Below are 19958 nucleotides of genomic sequence, written 5' to 3'. Positions count from 1 at the left end.
TTGAAATACGGTCGCATAAGTTCCTAGGCAGGTAGATAACTCTGTCCTGGGTCTAAAAACACCTGCACGTTCACGTGGGGACTGGATTATATCAATCATGTCAAAAGTCAAAAAGTATCCCGAGCTGGAAGCGACTCAACGAAAATTATTAAGTGTTTTTATAATAAAAAGTTTTCATTGCTTCGAGCAAGACCGCTGCGCCATCGCCCCCCCCCCCCCCCCCCGACGAAGCTCCTGTCAATTCTGATAGGAGGAGGATGGACAAATGCGCTGAGAGGAAACAACGTCCAATGAACCTAGAGAGAGAGAAATAAACAATATGATCTTCAAATAGAAGTCAGCATTCTAATATTGATCACTAGTGTAGACTGATCAGAGTAATCACAAATCTGTGAAAATTTCATTTCAGAAAGTAATATAGATCATGGGATTATGAAACAACAATAAAAATTAATTGGCGCTCCGAAGCGACTTTTTTGATTCCAGGGGCACATTTGCTTTTTCAGCTGCAGGAAAACCCGGAAAAACCTGCAGCACCACATCATTTGAAGATCTTGATCTGCCAATGTCCTCTCTTCCATGAAACAAAATGTAGAGTGTCGCCAGAGGCTTCAATAAATTCAATACATCACCAACTGACACAACTATCGTCAAATTTAAACCAGTCCGTTTCATCTTTGACCAAGACCTAATAATGACCAGATTCAATGCCAGAACTACAGTGAACAATGACTGTGTGAAGATTTTGATAGTGGTCTGCTAAATTGAAGTGTTTTATCTATTCCGTACCTTCGTAAGAGTTTGGTGCTTACGTCAGAGGTTCAGTCATGTTTGAAGATCATCAGTGTTATTATTAGATTGACTGGTGCCTCAGCTATACTTGTTTCCTTATAACAGTCAGTTAGTTTGGCACATATTTGGCAATACAGTCGATCATCACCTGTTAAAAGTTCCATTTTCAGATAATAATAATAATAATAATAATGACTTTATTCACATTACAATGAAAATGATTAAATTCACATCAATATATAAAATAGACATTACAGAAAACGTGAAAAAAGTAGGAAAGCGATAAGTGTAACACACTTGTTTCGCAATAAAAATAACAATCTACACATTTTTTACACATTTCAAATAAAATATACCTATGACTAGTTTATATCAACTGAACATATATACATTCAGTACTACACAAATATAATATAGACAGTACACTGAACAAAATTACACACAAATATAAGAGAAATATTGAATTTAAGACAATGAACTTTGGCTACTCTTGATAAAAATTTTGGGAAAAGGCAATAATAATGTCTTTTTGCCATGGTGTCTTCGTTCTATTAAATTTTGAGTAAATTTCCTACCAGCTGTTAACAAAAACTTTTTAAATTTTTTTTGAATAATGCTGGAGATTTAATATTCTGGTATGCTATTATAAAGTTTAATGGCTATAAAGGAGTGAGCTCTTTGTGAGATTGACTTTTTCAGTATCACGGGGTATGTTAATTTTTCGCAGTGACGTGTAGAGTATGGGTGATCACGAGATTTTGCTTTGTTTGAACTAAAATGGTATTTCACGCTTGTACTGAAAGAAAACAACTGTCGCACATCCAAGTTTCCACACTCTTTATACAAACGCTCTGTTGTAAATCGCCGATTTTGTGACATTATGAGTTTGAGGAATCTCTTCTGTAACGTTTCCAGAACCCGAAATCTGTAGAGGACTGTTTGGAGTTTTTTTATAATATATCTGATGTGGTAATCCCATTTTAGATGTGTGTCAATATATACGCCTAAGTATTTCGATTGTTTAACAGACTGAATTGTTATTGTATGGTTTTGTGTAGTCAGAATATTGAGGTTGTCCTAAGGACAGGCATTAGATGCATTGCAACTGAAAGGAAGAAAATTCGTTTTCTCCACATTTACAGTCATGAGTCTGTTATCAAGCCACAGTTTCAATAGTTGGAAATCTGCCTCCACCTTTTCTTTCAATTCGTGCCAACTGTCCGCTTCATAAAATATGGCAGTATCATCCGCATATCCTATAATGGTACCCACGCTATTTACTTTAAATATATCATTTTTATAAAGGTTGAATAATAAGGGGCCCAACACTGTGCCCTGGGGAATTCCACATTTAATTTCTAACTCATCACTAGTTTTATCTGCTATTCTAACAACTTGTTTTCTGTTTTGTAGATAACTTTCAAATAATTTCGAATATATACCTCTGACTCCATTATTGTTCAGTGTTTGTAATAGTAATTGGTGGTCAACCGTATCGAAAGCTTTTTTTAGGTCGATTAAGAGGCAAAGTGAAGGTTTTCCTTTTTCTAAGGATTTGTGTACTATTTCTGTTAGTTCAAGTATCGCATCTTCGGTAGATGTTTTTTCTTTGAATCCAAATTGTTTGGTCGAAATAAGTTTATATTTATTGATAAATGAACATAATCTTTTCTTCACTAATTTTTCGAAGATTTTTGAGAGGTGGGTAATAAGATGATTCAACAATGAGCTTTGCACGGACTGGGTATTATTCATATTAGGAAACGCTAGTTGAAGTTCCAGAAATTCACATCCGTTTCTGCTACCTCTTGAACATTTACTTCAAAGTAAACAAGTGAGGATTTCACCAGCAAGAGATTTACAAACACAAGACAAGATAGACTGTACGGAATCATTCAATCCAGAGAGGTCGGGAGTATTGATTCTGCTAGTGTTTTGCTCACGAAGAGTATTCAACAAGAACCCCAAGAACCCCTCTTGTATTTACGAGTATCTAGTGGACTTCAAAAACTCCATGAAATCGGTTGGAGGGAAAGATGATACATTCATACGAAACTGCAGCTGCATGAACAGGTGTTTGAGTTTGGTAAATACGTAGGAAACATTCTTGTTTTCGTTCATCATTGAAACCTCGTTCTTGAAATTCTTCGTCATGAACAACACTTGTAAAATGCTATTCATGTAGCAAGTGTTTCCTAAAGTATCTAGTCAAATTTTCTTCTCAAGGTTTCCAGTACAACTCTTTACTGATTCGTAATGAAGAACATGTTTCACATATCTAAGTTAAAATTGGCAAAACGGGTTTCTTTGTGTTCAGATTCTCTCCCAAACCATATAAAATGACTCTAATATCTTGCCCTGCTCGAGAGCTCAGAGGTGGGGGATTGTACGTTCGCCCTGTATGATGGAATGAATTCAATACGAAGCAGCTTGTATATTGCAACCGCGAAGCACTTGTTACTGTCATAATTTTTGGAAACTGATAGATTAGAAGTGCTCTCAAACACACTCCCAGATTGCGATGAACCCACAGAGTAACGAACAGGTCACCGCCACATTAACAGTTTCATTATCCAACTAAAAGGAAATTGTCGACTCAGGCAACTCAATTACCTTCAACACAATTGATAATGCATTACCTACAAGTAGAACAGCAATCAGTGAATCTCTTGTGTTCCCGCCCTTCAGAAAAAACTAAATTACTCCCTTGTGATTAGTAACGTTTTTTAAGACTATTACCGGCAGCCTATCCGACAGTTCCTCCCATTAGTAACGGCAATTTCTCAGCGGAAAGTACTCCCACCTGATTGTTTTCGATAAGTGAAATTTCTTTGAGGAAAACCTTTCTTTTCGGAGCTTTACCATCATTAATAAAAATGATTTGCGCCTAATTGTCTTCGTGTTGGCTGCCGGTCGATGCGAAGGGTAAATCTCCGCTTAATGATTCTTCATCGCTGTTGCGAAAGAGGAAGCTGAAAATGGTGGCAGGTGTAGGATTTTTCAGGAAAACGTAAAGGTTCGTATGTTGTTTCAGATCTACATCCACTGTTGGGTGATCCGATGATGACTTTGATTTTCATGTACAGAGTGGGCCAAATTGCACACTTTTAAAAGGAAACTCCTGTTTTCAAACTGGATAGATGAAAACTGATGGCTGTGTCTCAAGTTCAAATATTATGGCAGACACAATGGTGAAAACCGCATATTCATATCTACCATCGTTTCTGAGTTACAGCATGTTTTTCGAACCAGTTTTAAATGAGAAAACAACTCATGTCCAGTAGTGTGTCCTTTCAGTGGAATAAACTTCAAAAGATCTTCTTTAATCGTAAAATCACTAAAAACCATCCTGACGAACACGGCCATCTGGGCAGTGTCAACGACATCTGTTGATTCATCCAGTTGAATTGAAATATAAACACAGTTATCTAAGTCAGTTCTTAACTGTAAAAAAATATCATTGCTCATTACTTCTACACATCTCATCACTGTATTAGCGGAAAGTTGCATAGATTTTATAGCTGAAACTATCTCGTCTTTATTTCTAAAGTTGGCAAATAACGAATCAGCAGCTTTTAAAAACGCCTATTTTATCATTTCCCCGTCTTCATAAGGTTTTTTTTTTTGTGCAATTATCTGGGACACACGGTACGATGCTTCAGTTGCAGCCTTATTTTTGTCGACTGTTCTTTAAAATATTGATTGTTGTCCAATTAACTGCTTTTTAACTGTTTCAGTTTCTCCTTTCTGGCGGCAGAATGTAGTGGGAATAATTTTCAAAATTAGAATGTACAGTTTTATGATGTCTCTCAATATTTCCTTTTTTAGCAACGGAGTCCGAAGTATTACATAACAAACACACATTTTTATCTTTAACTTCTGTAAAAAAGTATTATTCTTCCCATTCCGAATGAAAGTGGTATGTCTTTACCTTCTTACAACTGCTTGCCTCAATATTATTTTTGTTGTTCTCTACTAACCTAACCGCTAGACGTTGGTTACGCGTTCAGTTTTAAACTAAGCGCAATGTCGCCGCGCCGTGCGTATTTATCCCGTTCAAAGCAATCCAGATCGTTCTCGAACACTAACGCGCTGGTCCGGCTGGTCGGTTCTAGCCGATTCTAGCTTGATGGCGTCAGCGGCAGATCGCTCACCGCAACGTTGCGCTGTTTATGTTTAATATTATGACAATTAGATTTTTTTTGTGGAATTTTCGGAAGCTTCTCTGATTTTTGCAGTTTGTATTTTTTAAATTAAAATCGTTGTGAGACCTATCAGAATTGCCTCCGCGAGCTACCGGTAGCTCGCGATCGACAGTTTGGCGACCACTGTTTATTGTATAAGTTTGAGAATGTCCATATAGGACGAAACTGCAGTAACGTTAGTTACAAATAAAAGTGGTAAAAAACATAGAAATTTTCATTTCTCTTTTCAATATCTTTCCCATATTGTCTGTTGTACCATATGCCTGTCACAATTAGCAATTTCTTGATGAAATGATATTTTTCAAAAAGTGAACGTCTATTTCCAATGAACTGACTTTCAATATCAACTTTTGTTTCAGCAATCAAATATCATCGCTGCTGGGAGACTGGTCCCGACTAAGACCAACTGTCGCAACGCTTTTCCTGGGGGAGAACGACATCACAGAAATTCCTGCTGACCCACCAGACTACGAATCAAAAACTCACCACGGCCTAAGTCAGTTCAAATCACTAATATGGCTCAATCTGGATGGCAACAGAATTCACAAAATCCACAAACAATCTCTTCCAACGACCGTTCAAACCGCGAGCATTTCTCACAACCTAATCGAAACTTTTCCTTCGGATCTAGTAGGGACGCTACCTCGCCTACAGTGGTTGTATCTACGAGGAAACCACATCAAATCCATTCCGGACCACAAGTTTTCCAGGCGGCTGTGGATGGAGAAGATAGACCTCGGCGAAAACTTCCTCAAGTCTCTTCCGAGATTTCCCTTCAATAACTCCATCTGTATTAGGGACATTAACTTAGCACACAACGACTTCAGAACGCTGACACCAGAGAGCTTCGCTGGGTTGGAAACCAGGAGAATAATCCTCTCGTACAACCTGTTGGAGAATTTAGACGTCCGTGCCTTCGCTGGCATCGAAGAATCTCTCGAGTATCTTGACTTCGATCACAACAACTTTCGGCATATCCCACAAGCTGTCAGTCAATTGAAGCATCTGAAATACCTCTATTTATCGTCGAACGCTTTGAGTGAAATACCTGACGCAGCCTTCAACAACTTCTGCTCCAGTCTCAAGGCCGTAAGCATCAGTGGGAACAGATTGACGAAGATACCGACCAAAGCTTTGTACAATTGCACGAAGCTCTTTCACTTCAACGTGGCTTTCAATGAAATCGATGAAATCGTAGAAGACGACTTCACCAACTGGGCTGTTAACGTCAGAAGTTTGATTCTCGGAAACAACAGAATATCACAACTGGAAAGCAGGGTGTTCTTCCAGCTGAAGGAGTTGAAAGAGTTGAGTCTTAGTTTCAACCCGCTGCTCCACATCGATAAGGAAGCTTTCACTGGTTTGGACAAGCTGGAGAGCCTAGAGCTGTCCTTTTGTATGGACCCTGACTTTAACTTCGAAAGCATATTCAGCCCTCTGGTCAGCTTGCAGTGGCTGTCACTGGATAACAATAATATCCAGGTGCTTCCAGACGATCTGTTTGAGCCCCTCACTCATCTAAAATACCTCAACCTGGAGTCTAATAAGCTGCGATCGATACCCAATAATCTCTTCAATAATCTTCCTGAGTTAAAGGACGTAAGACTATCAAACAACGAAATAGTGTTCATAAAAACCGGAACGTTCCGGTTGCTCAGTAACTTGGAATCCATCACGCTATCTGGAAATAATATAAAGCACATCCAACGGGAAAGTTTTGAACATCTACCAAGTCTTAAAAACCTGATACTTTCCGGAAATCACTTGGGGCATATCAATCACGATGCCTTTCTGAACTTGTCGTCATTAGGAAAAATTGACCTGCAGAACAATCAGCTAGGGTCACTTAGCTTCAAATATTTCGCCAATGCAACAGGATCATTGGTTCTCAATCTGACGAAAAACCACATCAAGTCATGCAGTTCCGATTCCCAAACTCTCGACGTAGAGGTTCTGGATCTGCGGTACAACAGGTTGGGAGGTGTTCCCAAATGTCTTGAACACGCTGTAGGATTACGGAAGCTTTTTCTGGATTCCAATTCCATACATTCTCTGGAACACAACGCTTTCATGCATTTGGTTGAGTTGGAAATACTGAGTCTGAGGATGAATATTATAGGGACTGTTGGCAGGAAAAGTTTTTTTGGTTTGCAAAACCTACAAGTGCTTGATCTATCGAAGAACTTCATTGCGCAGTTGCACACGAGTCAGTTCGTCAGCATGCCGAATTTGCGTGTTTTAAATCTCGAAGAAAACCGATTAAGCTACCTACCGAGAGATGTTTTCAGCAACACGCTTCTGGAAATGTTGGATTTGAGTTTAAACTCTTTCTCAGTTGTCCCAACATCAAGTATATCAGACGTGGGAATCACCTTAAGGCATTTATCCATACGATCCAACAATATCGAACACGTGGATATCACAACATTTCCCGACGTCCCGTCCTTGCATCACCTTGATATGAGTGATAACAAACTGACTATACTTCCCGATAATGTGTTTACCAGCCTGGGGTTGTTGCAATTCCTCGACCTCAGTTTCAACCCGCTCCGCTCTAACTTCAAAGAGTTGTTCCATTACGCACAGAGCCTCAAGCACTTGGATCTTTCGAATTGTGGAATAATTTCCACGCCACATTTTCCACTGCCGAACTTGATACACCTGAACTTGTCGCACAATCAGATAGAGAGCGTGGGAAAGAACTCGATACAGCAGTTGGTGAAGCTGAAGTCCTTGGATCTGAGCCACAACTACCTGGATCATGTTCCCGCGCATTTGTGGATGCATCTGCCAAATTTGAAGATCCTCAACTTGTCGAATAATCCGATTAAGGAGTTGACAGGAGAAAGTTTCGCTGGGATGCAAGCTTTGCAGGAACTAACTTTGCTCAACTTGAACTACTTGAACAAATTCGAAAGCGAGAGTATCCAACAGCTGAAAGTACTGTCCAAGCTGACTTTAGAAACTTGGCCCAAGCTCGATCACTTTGCTGACCAGTTCTGCAATCTCTTGTCTCATCTAGATCAGCTGAGGGTACTCAAAATTGTCTTTTCCGAAACCAAAGTGGACGAGCAACTACTCTGCGTCACTAACAGAAAAATAAGGTATCTGGAGATTACTGGAAGGAATTTGAGAAGTATCGACAGAGATGCTTTCGCTAGGTTTACTAGGAATCCGGATTTAGTTCTGTCTATTCATGGAACACAAATTGAAGAACTTCCTGCTGGGCTATTCGCGAATATGTACAAGATTGCCTACCTGAAGATTGATGTTAGTTTCAACTCTCTGTCTCATTTGAGTCCGGAAATATTTTACGGAAATTCAAGTGGATGGAGAAATGTTGGGACAACGCTGATATCAGGTAAGTTGAATGTTGAGGCTGTCCTCCTTTGTAGGCTGTTTCAATTCAGCAGCAGTTGTTGAACTACAGTTCTGGTAATTATTTCACTTGGGGAATTGATCAGACCTATAATTTCTATAATTGTATAGTACTTGAATATTTTTACTACGGTCTGAGAGTAGGGTCTATAAACATTCACGTAGTTTCAAGTCAGTTCTACTATTCGAACGGATAGATGATCAATCATAGAGATGATTGGGAGCAGGGAAAACATTACTCATAGACGTATTTCGAGGAATTGAGTGGATCCTGTGGTTAGGATCAATTAACTAGAAGTATTAAATACAGCATCGCTTGAACTCATTTTATATTGACTCAGCTGCCTTTCAGTAACCAACAAAATAATCAGATACCTGGAAGAATCAACAGAGGAGTCACCTCAGCATTTGGGTCAGGTTAGAGCCTAATCACGACGAGTTACTTTCAAAAGTGGGAGTGATTGCCTCGCCCCTGCCTGTATCTCACTATTGCTAATGCACTCGATGGTAAGAGATTCTACTTGTGGATCACTTCCAAAAGTGAGATAATCTGATCTGATCCCAATCTTTTCTGTATCTCACCATTACTATCATCCGATGAACTCTCGAGGGTAAGAGGTTATACTGGGCAGTATAACTGTGGCACGTTCAAAGGAAGATATATAATCACTGATTTGTCTTTGGAGAAAAGGATCGTGAGGATGGTGGAAGAGTAATTGCATGCTTTCGGTATGAAATTCGGGATAGAGAAATGTGCAACGGGCCATCGTCAAAGAGGACGATGGGGGTGTCTCGGATATTGTGGTAAATCATGCCCTAAAGAAAACAACGCCGGCCGCCACTGGCAGACATAAACCAATTGTGACGTAGCTAAAAGAGCGAGAATGTTGCGAGAATGTTCGCTACCATTCTAGATGTAGCGAGAATAATGCTACCGGTTTCAATGGAATTCCGAGGAATATTCCGGCGCTTTCGATTTACAAATATAAGCGCCATCCACTCGCCCATCGAGACAGTCAAGTGGAAGTGTCAGTGTGGTACGCGGATCGATCTAATGAGGCGATAAGCATTCAAATAATAGTTGAGGTTCAAGTTGAAGTATTTTGTTGTATTAAAAGTGAAATAAAGTTGAGTTTGATTATTGTTCAGTGTAGTCAATTATTGGTCAACCCACGGGAAAAAACGTAACATTTGGTGTCGGGTGTGGAATATGTTACTGAAAGTTTTCTGTTTTATGGTGAAAACAAGGAGCGTCGAGTACGACAGGATGGAAAAGCTTGAGAAAATGTTTGAGGCCTTGCAAGCGGGCCTGGCGAGAAAGGAAAATCGCATAAGAGAAGAAGATGAACGCAGGAGAGAAAAAAGAGAGAAAAAAGAGAAAAAGAACGAATAAAGTGAAATAAAGAAGATGAACGAAGAATAGAGGAAGAAAGATAACGCCGAAATGAAGACCGTGAATTACTACTAAATATTCTGGAAAAACAAGAAAGAAAGAGAGAGGAATATCATAAATTATTGGTAAATATTCACATAAAACAAGGAAAAGACAATAAGATGTACCTTTATTCATTCGAAAATTCAAAATCATCCCAAGTGAGTAAAGGAAAGGTACAGGAATTGATTCAGGAATAATTTCGAAGGAGGAATTGAAAAGAGTAGTCGATGAGAAGTTTCATGTGGTTGAAAGGAAATTTGAAAAGGAACTTGAAGGATTCAGAAGAAAATTTGAAAATAAACTTGAAGGAGTCGAAAAAAAACTGAAGAGGTTTTTCTGGAAATTGCGGAAAGGAAAGAGTCACGGGAACATAGATAGACTCTCAAGGAGACCATACCTGACATCCGGATGCAAATTTTGTCAACGCCAGGTGGACAAGGATACCCAGCTACCAGGAGAAGAACTTTCCACCAAACGTGACAAGATAGCGGACAGAGACTTCTTCATGAACAGCTCTGATAGGGAGATAAGCTGAGGAATCACCTGACCACGGTGTGGTACGGTGACTGGTTAGTCATCACCCGTAGGCATAATCAAAAATGACCTTCAACGCAATGGTTACTCCAAAGCGATAGTGGAACAGACTTTGGCTAGAAGACAGCAAGATCATCACAAGGAAGAGAAGCCGCCACAGTCAGTACAGAGGACCTACATCAGAGGATTGTCGGAAAGGATAAGATGAATTGGGTCCCAGTATAACATCAGAACCTGCATCAGATCTAGGAACACTATCCGTAGCAGCCTCACGAAAACCAGGCCACCAAACGTACACTGCGATTCCAATAATTGCATTTACCGGATACCCTGCGAGTGCGGTGAATCATACATCGGTGAAACTAAGAGGCCATTGAAAGTTCGCATTGCCGAGAACAGGAAACACACCCAGCGAGGAGAAACCCGCAAATCAGGAATAGCAGAGCATGTTGAGACTCATCAACAATCAAGTGGTCTCAAGCTGAAATCATCTACAAGGAAGAACACTGGTTTAGGAGAAAATTCAAAGAAGCCGCATATATGCTATCCAACAACGCAGTTATCCAAGCTAGCGTGGAGATACGCAACATATGGAAACCTATAATCAAGCGGAACACGACCAACTTCCGCCAAAGGGTCAGCTTCCGCTAAAACCGATGAAGCAGAGAGAGGGAAGAGGGGATAGGAAATGACCTATGAATAGTCTTGGCTTAGAATCTTTTAATTTTCAATTATCATTTCTTCTTAATAATTTTTATCTCCTGTTAATAGTTCAATTTTGATTGTTGCTTGTATATTATTTCATTGTAATTTCGGTTTTTTTTGCTTGATATAATTTTTTTTTCAGCTCATCATACTAGTTGTTGCTCGCGGCTTTGCCCGCGTAAAATTTGGTAGTTGTAGTACTAATTAGTACTATGTTGCTGTATCTCTGCTGTTCCAATGTTTTGACAGAATCAGAATCAACGTGCGCAGCGTTATAGAACAGTGCTTTCAAAAAATTGTTCTACAGCGCCATCTAGTGGCGAGTTACAGAAAAATTGATAGCCTAAAAACCTTCTCTATGAAAAATTACTCATACATGTCAAATTTCATCACGATCGGTTGAGCGATGTAGAAGTTTATCACTTACCAACCAACCAACCAACCAACAAACATCCATTTTTATATATATGATTAGACAATGGAAGTCCCAACCAATGAAATAATTATTGTATGGTTAGTCTATATACAATGCTAGTACATACGGCCTAAAATGGGAAAGGAATTGAACAAACCTAGTATGATACTACTACCTTAGGGTAGATGGCGCTAGTTGCATCTAGTATTCATTAGTTGAAATGTGAAGTGTGAAAACGAGTGTTTCCACTCTTACTAAAACTCTTATTTCCAGGGGGCCTAGTCATCTCCCAAAACCCCTTCCGGTGCGGCTGCCACCTGGCGTGGCTCGGCCACTGGTTCCGGAGGTGGATCAGAGAGAGCTTGCAGTCCCACAACGCACCCGTGGAGGCGGTCATGCGAATGTATGCCATCGTGAAGGCATCCACCTGCGTGGACATCGCTACGGGGGGCACCGTCCCCATCGTGGAGCTACCGCCCGAAGACAGCAGTTGTCACGCAAGCGCGTTGAGTAACGCGGCCCCGTCGAAAGAAGATTCTGTGATTTTTATAGTTTTGTTATTGTTTCTCATCGGTTTTGGCAGGTAGTCGATGTAGGTTTGTAAGTAGGTTTGTAAATAACGTTGTTAGATTTTTATACGGCAGTATTATTAGCATAGTTTATTATAGTTGATTGTTATAGAAATATTGACTTGTTCTCATGTTCCTAAGTCGTCACTCTTTGAAAGACTTTGAAGCAGAGAAATCTGTAATATCCATTACATTTTATCTAATGAAATTCTTTCTCCTTTTGAACTTCGACGAACATTCCGGCGGCAATTATGATTTCTGCAATGCCTGTGGAAGTAGACAGTTCTCATAGTTTTCTACTCTTCACTGGAAGCACCCTGGATTACCTAGTCCGGTCAATTTAGACATTCGAAGCTACCTAAAATCCCACAAAGCTGAAAATCAGTAAGATTGTTTAAAATATGATTGAAAATGTATGGAAAAATTTTTATTCAAGGTCAAAGGTCGAAAAATGAATTTTTCGCGATTTTCAGCAAAACCGTAAGTTTTATCATAAAAATACTTCAGACAAAAATTGTAGATCATAAAATTATCTACAAAAAATATATTAGTACTTTTTCCTACGGGCCACTGTTTTGGAGAGATATAACTATTCAAAAAGTTGTAAAAGTTGTATTATCGTCATAATATGCACACCTTTCCACGCCACCTATGAGTGTACTTAGCACGTTTTTTAAAGTAGTTTCCCCAGTAGGCCTATTCCACAGGTGAGTTGTGATCCTGTTTAACTTGAAACTAATGCAAAATAATGAATATTAGCAGAGATTGAGAAGATATAAGCAATTTTAGTTTTAAAAAAGTAGTGAAATTGATTTGTCCAAAGTCTTAACTTTCAAATTCTTCTTCTTGTTCTTGATCGTCTTGTTCTTGTTCGTCTTGTTCTTCTTCTTCTTGTTCTTCATTCATCTTCATGAGTTCATGTAAATTGCGTTAATAGCGATGTATCACATGTCGCCTCGTTGGAATCAAACGGATCCTCCACTGTTGGTATTTCAATATTAAAGCATTGGTAATATACCAATATATATATGGAGGAAGACAAGGTAATTATATTTGTTTTTTACTTTTGGTATTTTTAACGAAACATGCAAATCTATACTTATCTAAACAGGTAGTTTTTTTAGGGACTCCGTACATAGAAAGAAGAAAGCGAATGCCGTTAGTGATAATTTATTGTCAAGTTGAATTGCTATTTCAAAAAACTTCAGCATATTGAACTAAATTTGGTTTTTTAAACATTTTTAAAACTGTTATTCAACTGATTCTTATAGTTATAACTTATGTATATTTTATATTATGAGTGTAAGTTACAATAACCGATAGAAAAATATTTTAACATATATTACGACTACAGAGATGTATATACGTGGCGTACTGATGCATATTATGACGATTACAACTTTTACAACTTTTTGAATCATTATATCTCAAAAACAGTGGCTTGTAGGAAAAAATGTTGATACATTTTTTTTGTAGATAATTTTATGATCTACAAAAAGTATTTTTATTATAAAACTTACCGTTTTGCCGAAAATCGCGAAAAATTGGATTTTCTGACCAGTGACCTGAATAAAATGTTTTCCATTCAGGGGAAAGATGGGGAACTTTCAAATTTTATTTTCGATCATATTTTGAACTATCTTACTGATTTTTAACTTGGTGGGAATTCAGGTAGCATTGCTCTTATTTTTTGGTCTAATTTGACCGGACTATACTAACATCTAGACAGTACATATAGACATCGATGACACTACAACGTTTCATGGATTATTCTCACTGTTTTGGTTGGTTTCCGGGTTTTACCGTGATCTTTCTTTATAATTCCCAACGTTTCAACTGCAACTGCGGCAGTCATCTTCAGTGGCGAGGTTGAAATACTTTTTTTGACTATCAACAGTTTCAGTTGATATTATATAATTAGGTATTTCAAAAAAATAAATGGAAAAAATTAATTTATTTATAACAAATCGTTTTTTTTAAATAAACAAATAAAAAACGAAAAAAATTATTTTCTTTTATCTCAAAGAACAACACAATTTGTGATTTTTAGAAACAAAATGGTTCCTTAATTTTATTATTCAGTCGCAAAAAAACGATTGTTAATAATTAAACGCATTTTTAGCAACAAATACATTTTTTGAGGATTCGTTTTATCTCTAACAATCATAATTTCCATCAATAAATATATTACGAAAAAAATATTTTTTAGTAGCTTTCAACCGTCAGACATCGAAACAATCAAAATTCAAAAAAAAAATTATTTATTTTTTTAATTTTCAATCGTTAATAAAAAAGTGAAAAATCGAAATTTTCTAATTTTTGCAACAGCAATCTATTCATTAGCATATTGAGAATAACTTCACGAAGTGAAGAAAATTCTAGGGTTTTCGTTTGTTAATTATCAGGATTTTTATGTTAACTTTCAGTTTATTAAAAATTATTAATTAACAAATGCAGAATTTATGGAATAATTAGGATAAAAATTGTTTTAACCGCGGATTGTTGTTCATTGATGTATTCCAAAACTACATGAATTTTTTCATTCTTTCATTTTCGTATAGTCTGGGGAAAGCCAGACTACCCTTTTTCGGCTCTAGTTTCAGGGCTCTGTAAAAATTATAAATAATAGGGGTACAACTCCGAGAGTTGTACCCCTATTATTTATAATAGGGGTACAACAATAATAATATTATTTATAATATTTTTCGAGAAATTGAAAAAAAAATAAACCTCCATTTTTTTTACTGATTTTTGTAACTTTCTGTAATAAATTCATATTGAATGAACAGTTTATAGTGTAACTATTTTTCGGGATTGAAAGCCGTCGATTTTCGGAATTTCTTCCTGACGTTTTGCTGCCGTGAGTGGCTAAGTTCATATCTCTGAAGAAGCTAGACACTCGCATCAGCGAAACGTCAGGAAGAAACTTCAAAAATCCATTGCTTTCTCTATATATACAGAAATATAACATCTGAAATATGATTATTAATTAATGATTGAACCCTGATGATCATTGCAGAAGTGTCAAATAATAAATAAATGAAGCAAATCATCTAAAGGGTTGATGGACTGACACCTATCAGAAAATAACTACTCCACTGGCTCATACCAGGAAGAGCGTTGGATTATATCCGACAGGTGTCAGTGCAGGATTCTTCACTGAAGTTATTTCTGCGTATGCTGTTGGCGATACAACTGCGGTAATAAATTTTCAATTATTGGAACACACTTTCAGACCGGTTTCGGGCTGTTTGGCCACTCGTCAGTGCAAGATAATGTCTATCATCAACATAAAGTCGATGATTTCCGATAATTGAAAATCGAATTCCTTCAGAGTATCATTCCCCGAACTAGGCTGAAGCGAACAACAATAATCGTGTTTGTCATCGCTCCATCTGCCTGTGAACGAGGTAACCAACTGCATATCCGAAATTTGCCCAATTCCTCGTATAAGGAAAAACAATTTTTCACGTATAGTCTGTCCACTGACTGAAAAAGTAAATTAATGAATGTTCGTCGGGTTGTGAAAAAACTGATTTTTGTTAAATATCTGCAGAATTTTCTCAAGAGATGGATATTTCACTTAACTTGAACTGAAAATTCATAATTTTTCTATTGAATAATAACAATATTGGTAATGAAAAAACTGTTGATTTCTCAGCCAGTTTTTTTTTTCAAAGTACTTGTTAACCACAAATGAAGTATGTACATTTTACATAAGATGAATTTTAATTCAGTATATCTGCTGTTTCTTAAAAACTGTATCATATATTCAAATAAGTAGGAAATTTTGTACATTGAAACATATCATATAATCGAATTATATTCTGAAATTGTTGAAGCGATAGTTTTTTTCAGTTCATGTCCTTACCCTCAATGAATGCTATTATAAAACTGGTGATGCAAAAGTTCCCTAAACTTTTAATCTGAAAATCGCATCTCAAAAATTTGCAAGTCATTCCTCTGTTATTAATCAAATACAAAACAGTCATTACTGGGTGCTCCAACTACAAAAGTTCATGAATTTTCGACGATTTTCAACAAAAGGAGTACATTTGGTTGTGAATGGATGTAGAATGGAGATTGAATTCGTGGGAGCTTTGCAAATACAATGTTACATCGGAACTAATAAGCATATGAAGGCGAAAACACTAAAAGTATATGGGATCAATAGAAGACTCCACCAATATCGGAATAACTCTGACCGAAAGAAGTCAAATTGTTACATGGCCAAGTCATGGCAAGGTCATTGAAGTCGAAAAGAATACGCGACGTGCACCCGCTCCAAGTAAGTCGAGTGACTCTCGTGCTAGCTCTACGGTAGCGCGGTCTCATGTCAATGCATGATATATTTCAACAATGACATCCTCTAACGATAGAACTGATCGATACCTGATTAAAATCAATTGAAACGTATTAAAAAAAATTACTTCAACGTGAGATGTCCACTTGAAAGTTTACAAAACCGCGACACGTGTTTCGCTATACAATAGCCAAATGAGGATATGTTTGTTTGTGTTGAATGAAATGCTTTATTCAAATAGAATACAACCTAATATATACAACAATGATAGTAATGTTCACATTAATATACATATAAATACAATAATACAAAAAAGATCTACTTATATTTGTTAATAAGTAGTCTCACCTACGATAATTGAAAATACAAAAAAAATAATAAAAGATGAAAAATATCACACAATACCTTAATGATCCCTTAAATGGTCTAATAAATTTCTTTTGAACAGAATAAGACTGTTAGAAGACTTTACATTTACAGGTAGACTGTTATACTCAATAAATCCTTTGAACATTAATGTTTTAGTGTTGAATGTTTTTGTTTGATTATTTACATGCAAGTTATTTTTTATTCTAGTATTATACTGGTGGATTTGATTATCAAAAATTACAAATTTGTTAAAATATGAGGGTAGAAGGTTATGTAACATTTTGTAAATATAAATCATCGTTAAATATGTAAGCCTACTTTCTATAGATAACCATTCTAGAGAATTTAACATTAAAGATATATGAGTACTCCTGTCACATCTCAAAATAATCCTCATTGCGCGATTCTGTAATTTTTGTAGTGTTCTCATTTTATTCAAATCATTTGTGTATAGAAGAGTGGGACAATATTCAAAATGTGGTTGTATAATTGTCTTATATACAGTTATCCGTGACTGCATAGTTAAGTGTTGGGATACTCTTGTGAAAAAATATAATTTCTTCAAAATTTTTTTCTGTATGTAGGTGAAATGGTTATTCATTAATAGATGATTGTCTAACATGAATCCTAGATATTTGAATTCAGTGATGAGCTCAATTTTATCATTTTCTATTTTTATTTCAATTTGTTTCAAATCTAATTCTCCGTATTTAAACGGTGTAGTAAGTATTATAGCCTTTTTTTGTTTACATTTAGCTTCAATTTATTAGTTTTTAAAATATAAAGCAATATCATGCAATGCTTCATTCATTTTTCAATATCTTTATCACTGACCGATACTAGGGCATCATCAGCGAAATAATGTTTATATTCACATTCATTACATTTGCTGATATCATTCATGTAAATTAAGAATAGTAATGGCCCAAAAATACTTCCCTGCGGAACCTCGTGGTCTATGCTTATTGCTGTTGATACAAATTCATTGATTTTAGTTACCTGCTTCCTTTCTGTGAGGTAATCACTGATCCAATCAAGTACTTTTCCTTTAATACTATATTTTTTTAATAATTATTTCACGATTAACCGTTTCAAGCGCACGTTTAAGATCTAAAAATACTGCTACAGTATACATACCTTTACTAATTTTATCTTTCCATTCAGTAACTGTAAGCTGAAGTGCTGATTCGTATGAATGTCTGCCTCTAAAACCAGATTGGTTTGTGAATAGTACGTTTTTTCTATTGAAATAGTCCAACAGTTGTTGATATACTACTAATTCTAACAGTTTTTCAGCGCAAGGTAAAGTGTTAATTGGCCGATATTAATCACATTTTTTTGTGTTTGGAACTTTTTCGATAGGCGTAACTGTACTTGTTTTTAGATCATCTGGAAAACTACCATTTTGTAACGAGGTGTTGACAAAATGACACCACACATGTCCAATTACTTCAAAACTACTCTTTATAATTTTGCTCGATGATGCATCTACTTGTGATCCTTTGTTTGCTAAATTGAATACAATAACTTTCACATCTTGAAGAGTTAGTATTTTAAAATCACTGAAACCCTCTTCATCGATGTGACAGGTAAATCCAATATCTTCAATATCAGAAATAATGTCTGTAATACTATTTACAAAAAATGAATTGAAACAATTAGCCAATTCTTGTTTTTCTCTAATGATAACTTTCTGATTATTTTTTTCAAATTGAGCAAAATAGTTTCTTAACTGTTTTGGATTGATTAATTTTTCCACATTAAACGTGGGTTATGTTTGTTGCTGTCAATCTGATTAACATAATATTGACTTTTCATCACCTTTATAATATTTACGACAGCATTACGTTTATTTTTATAATTATGCCAGTTAATATCATTAGCACTTCTTTTAAATAACTTGTAAGCAAAATCTCTTTCTTTACTCAACCTTCTGATTTGACCATCATACCAAGGCAGATCTCTTTCATAGAAAGTAATTGTTTTTAAAGGTGCAATTTCATTTAAGATGTTTTCAAAAAATTTTCTTTAACTTTATCATAAATCTAATTCATATTTGTATTGTTAAGTGAAAAGTTACAATCTATTAAATTAAGATTAATGTTGAACAAATTTCTTTCTGTCAAGTTCCTGTTCCTGTTTGTTTCTGTAATTTATTTTTCCACTATGAAAATATTCAACATATATTAAAAGTTTAGGTTCATCCAAAACAGTTGCTACAGTGTTGTCTCAATTAGTTAACACATAATCAATTAAGGTCTTACTGTTATTAGTAAATCTTGTAAAGGTTGTTACCTTCTGGGATAAACCATATGTATTAAAAAGTTCTTTGGTTTTTTTGACATAAAATTCGTTAGATACAAAATTCACATTGAAATCACCGACTAATACCGTGCGAAGGTTTTTACAAAACATTTCTTCACAAATACTTTCCAGATGTTCCAAGAATGTAGCATGACTTGCACTTGGCGAGTGGAAAAAACTGCCTATCACCCACTTTATTCCACAATATGTAATTTTGATAAACTTACACAAATAATTGTTTCTGTGAATAAATGTTTTATGATGTACGAATTGGATTCCCTTTCGTATGTAAATAACAACGCCTCCAGTATGTCTAGAGACTGAATCACATCTAACAAATGTATAATTAATAATTTCCAGCTCAAAATCGTGGATATCAGTTGATGTTCTAGATTCACTAAGCAGAATTACTGCAGGATTGCAACAACAAACATCTGCTATTAATTGAGTTTTATTTGCTAATAAACTTTCAATATTTAAATATACTATGTCTGAATTATACTCTAGTTTAGTGCAGATCAGTTTTTTGATTTATTTTGTTCATTCAGTTGTTGACAATTTTGGGAATCCCATGTATATATTTTATACATTTCGAGTCGTCACCTGCATTAATAAGGGAGTTCAGTTTTACTTTCAATTGTTTGTAGTAATTCCTCTGCTTTATTGTTTGATCAGAGTATACTCTAACTGAGGGAACTTTATCAGTAATTTTATTACGGTATTTCAATACCTGTTTCTCAGTTTCGTTTGAATCTAGTTCATGAATTGTTCTTTGATAATTTGATTTATAGCCAGTCTTCAAGTATGCCCACTGACTATATTTGGAATGTTTCTATGTAGGTATATGTGTACAAATCTGTTGAATAGTAATTTTTTCATCTTGTTGACTGTTAATGTGTCTACCACATCATGGTTTTTATTTGTGACGTATCCTATATCATGCTGAAAG

At 36.1% G+C, this 19958-nt stretch overlaps 1 protein-coding gene across 1 annotated transcript in view; it reads left to right on the top strand.

The window, feature by feature from the left end:
* Positions 1–12438, top strand: part of LOC111506920 (uncharacterized) — a 100518-nt gene extending 88080 nt beyond the window's left edge. Inside the window, exons 4-5 of the mRNA XM_023162140.2 lie at positions 5357–8358; positions 11738–12438. Coding sequence (XP_023017908.2) covers positions 5357–8358; positions 11738–12051 — 3316 coding nt within the window. The 3' untranslated portion in view covers positions 12052–12438. The remainder of the gene's footprint in view (positions 1–5356; positions 8359–11737) is intronic.
* The last annotated feature ends 7520 nt before the right edge of the window (positions 12439–19958 follow it).

This window comes from Leptinotarsa decemlineata, unplaced genomic scaffold, assembly GCF_025532065.1.
Source record: "Leptinotarsa decemlineata unplaced genomic scaffold, Ldec_3_MD MMD2_P_RNA_scaffold_2, whole genome shotgun sequence".
In the NCBI taxonomy this organism is placed as follows: domain Eukaryota; kingdom Metazoa; phylum Arthropoda; class Insecta; order Coleoptera; family Chrysomelidae; genus Leptinotarsa; species Leptinotarsa decemlineata.
This window is presented reverse-complemented; position numbering and strand designations above follow the sequence as displayed.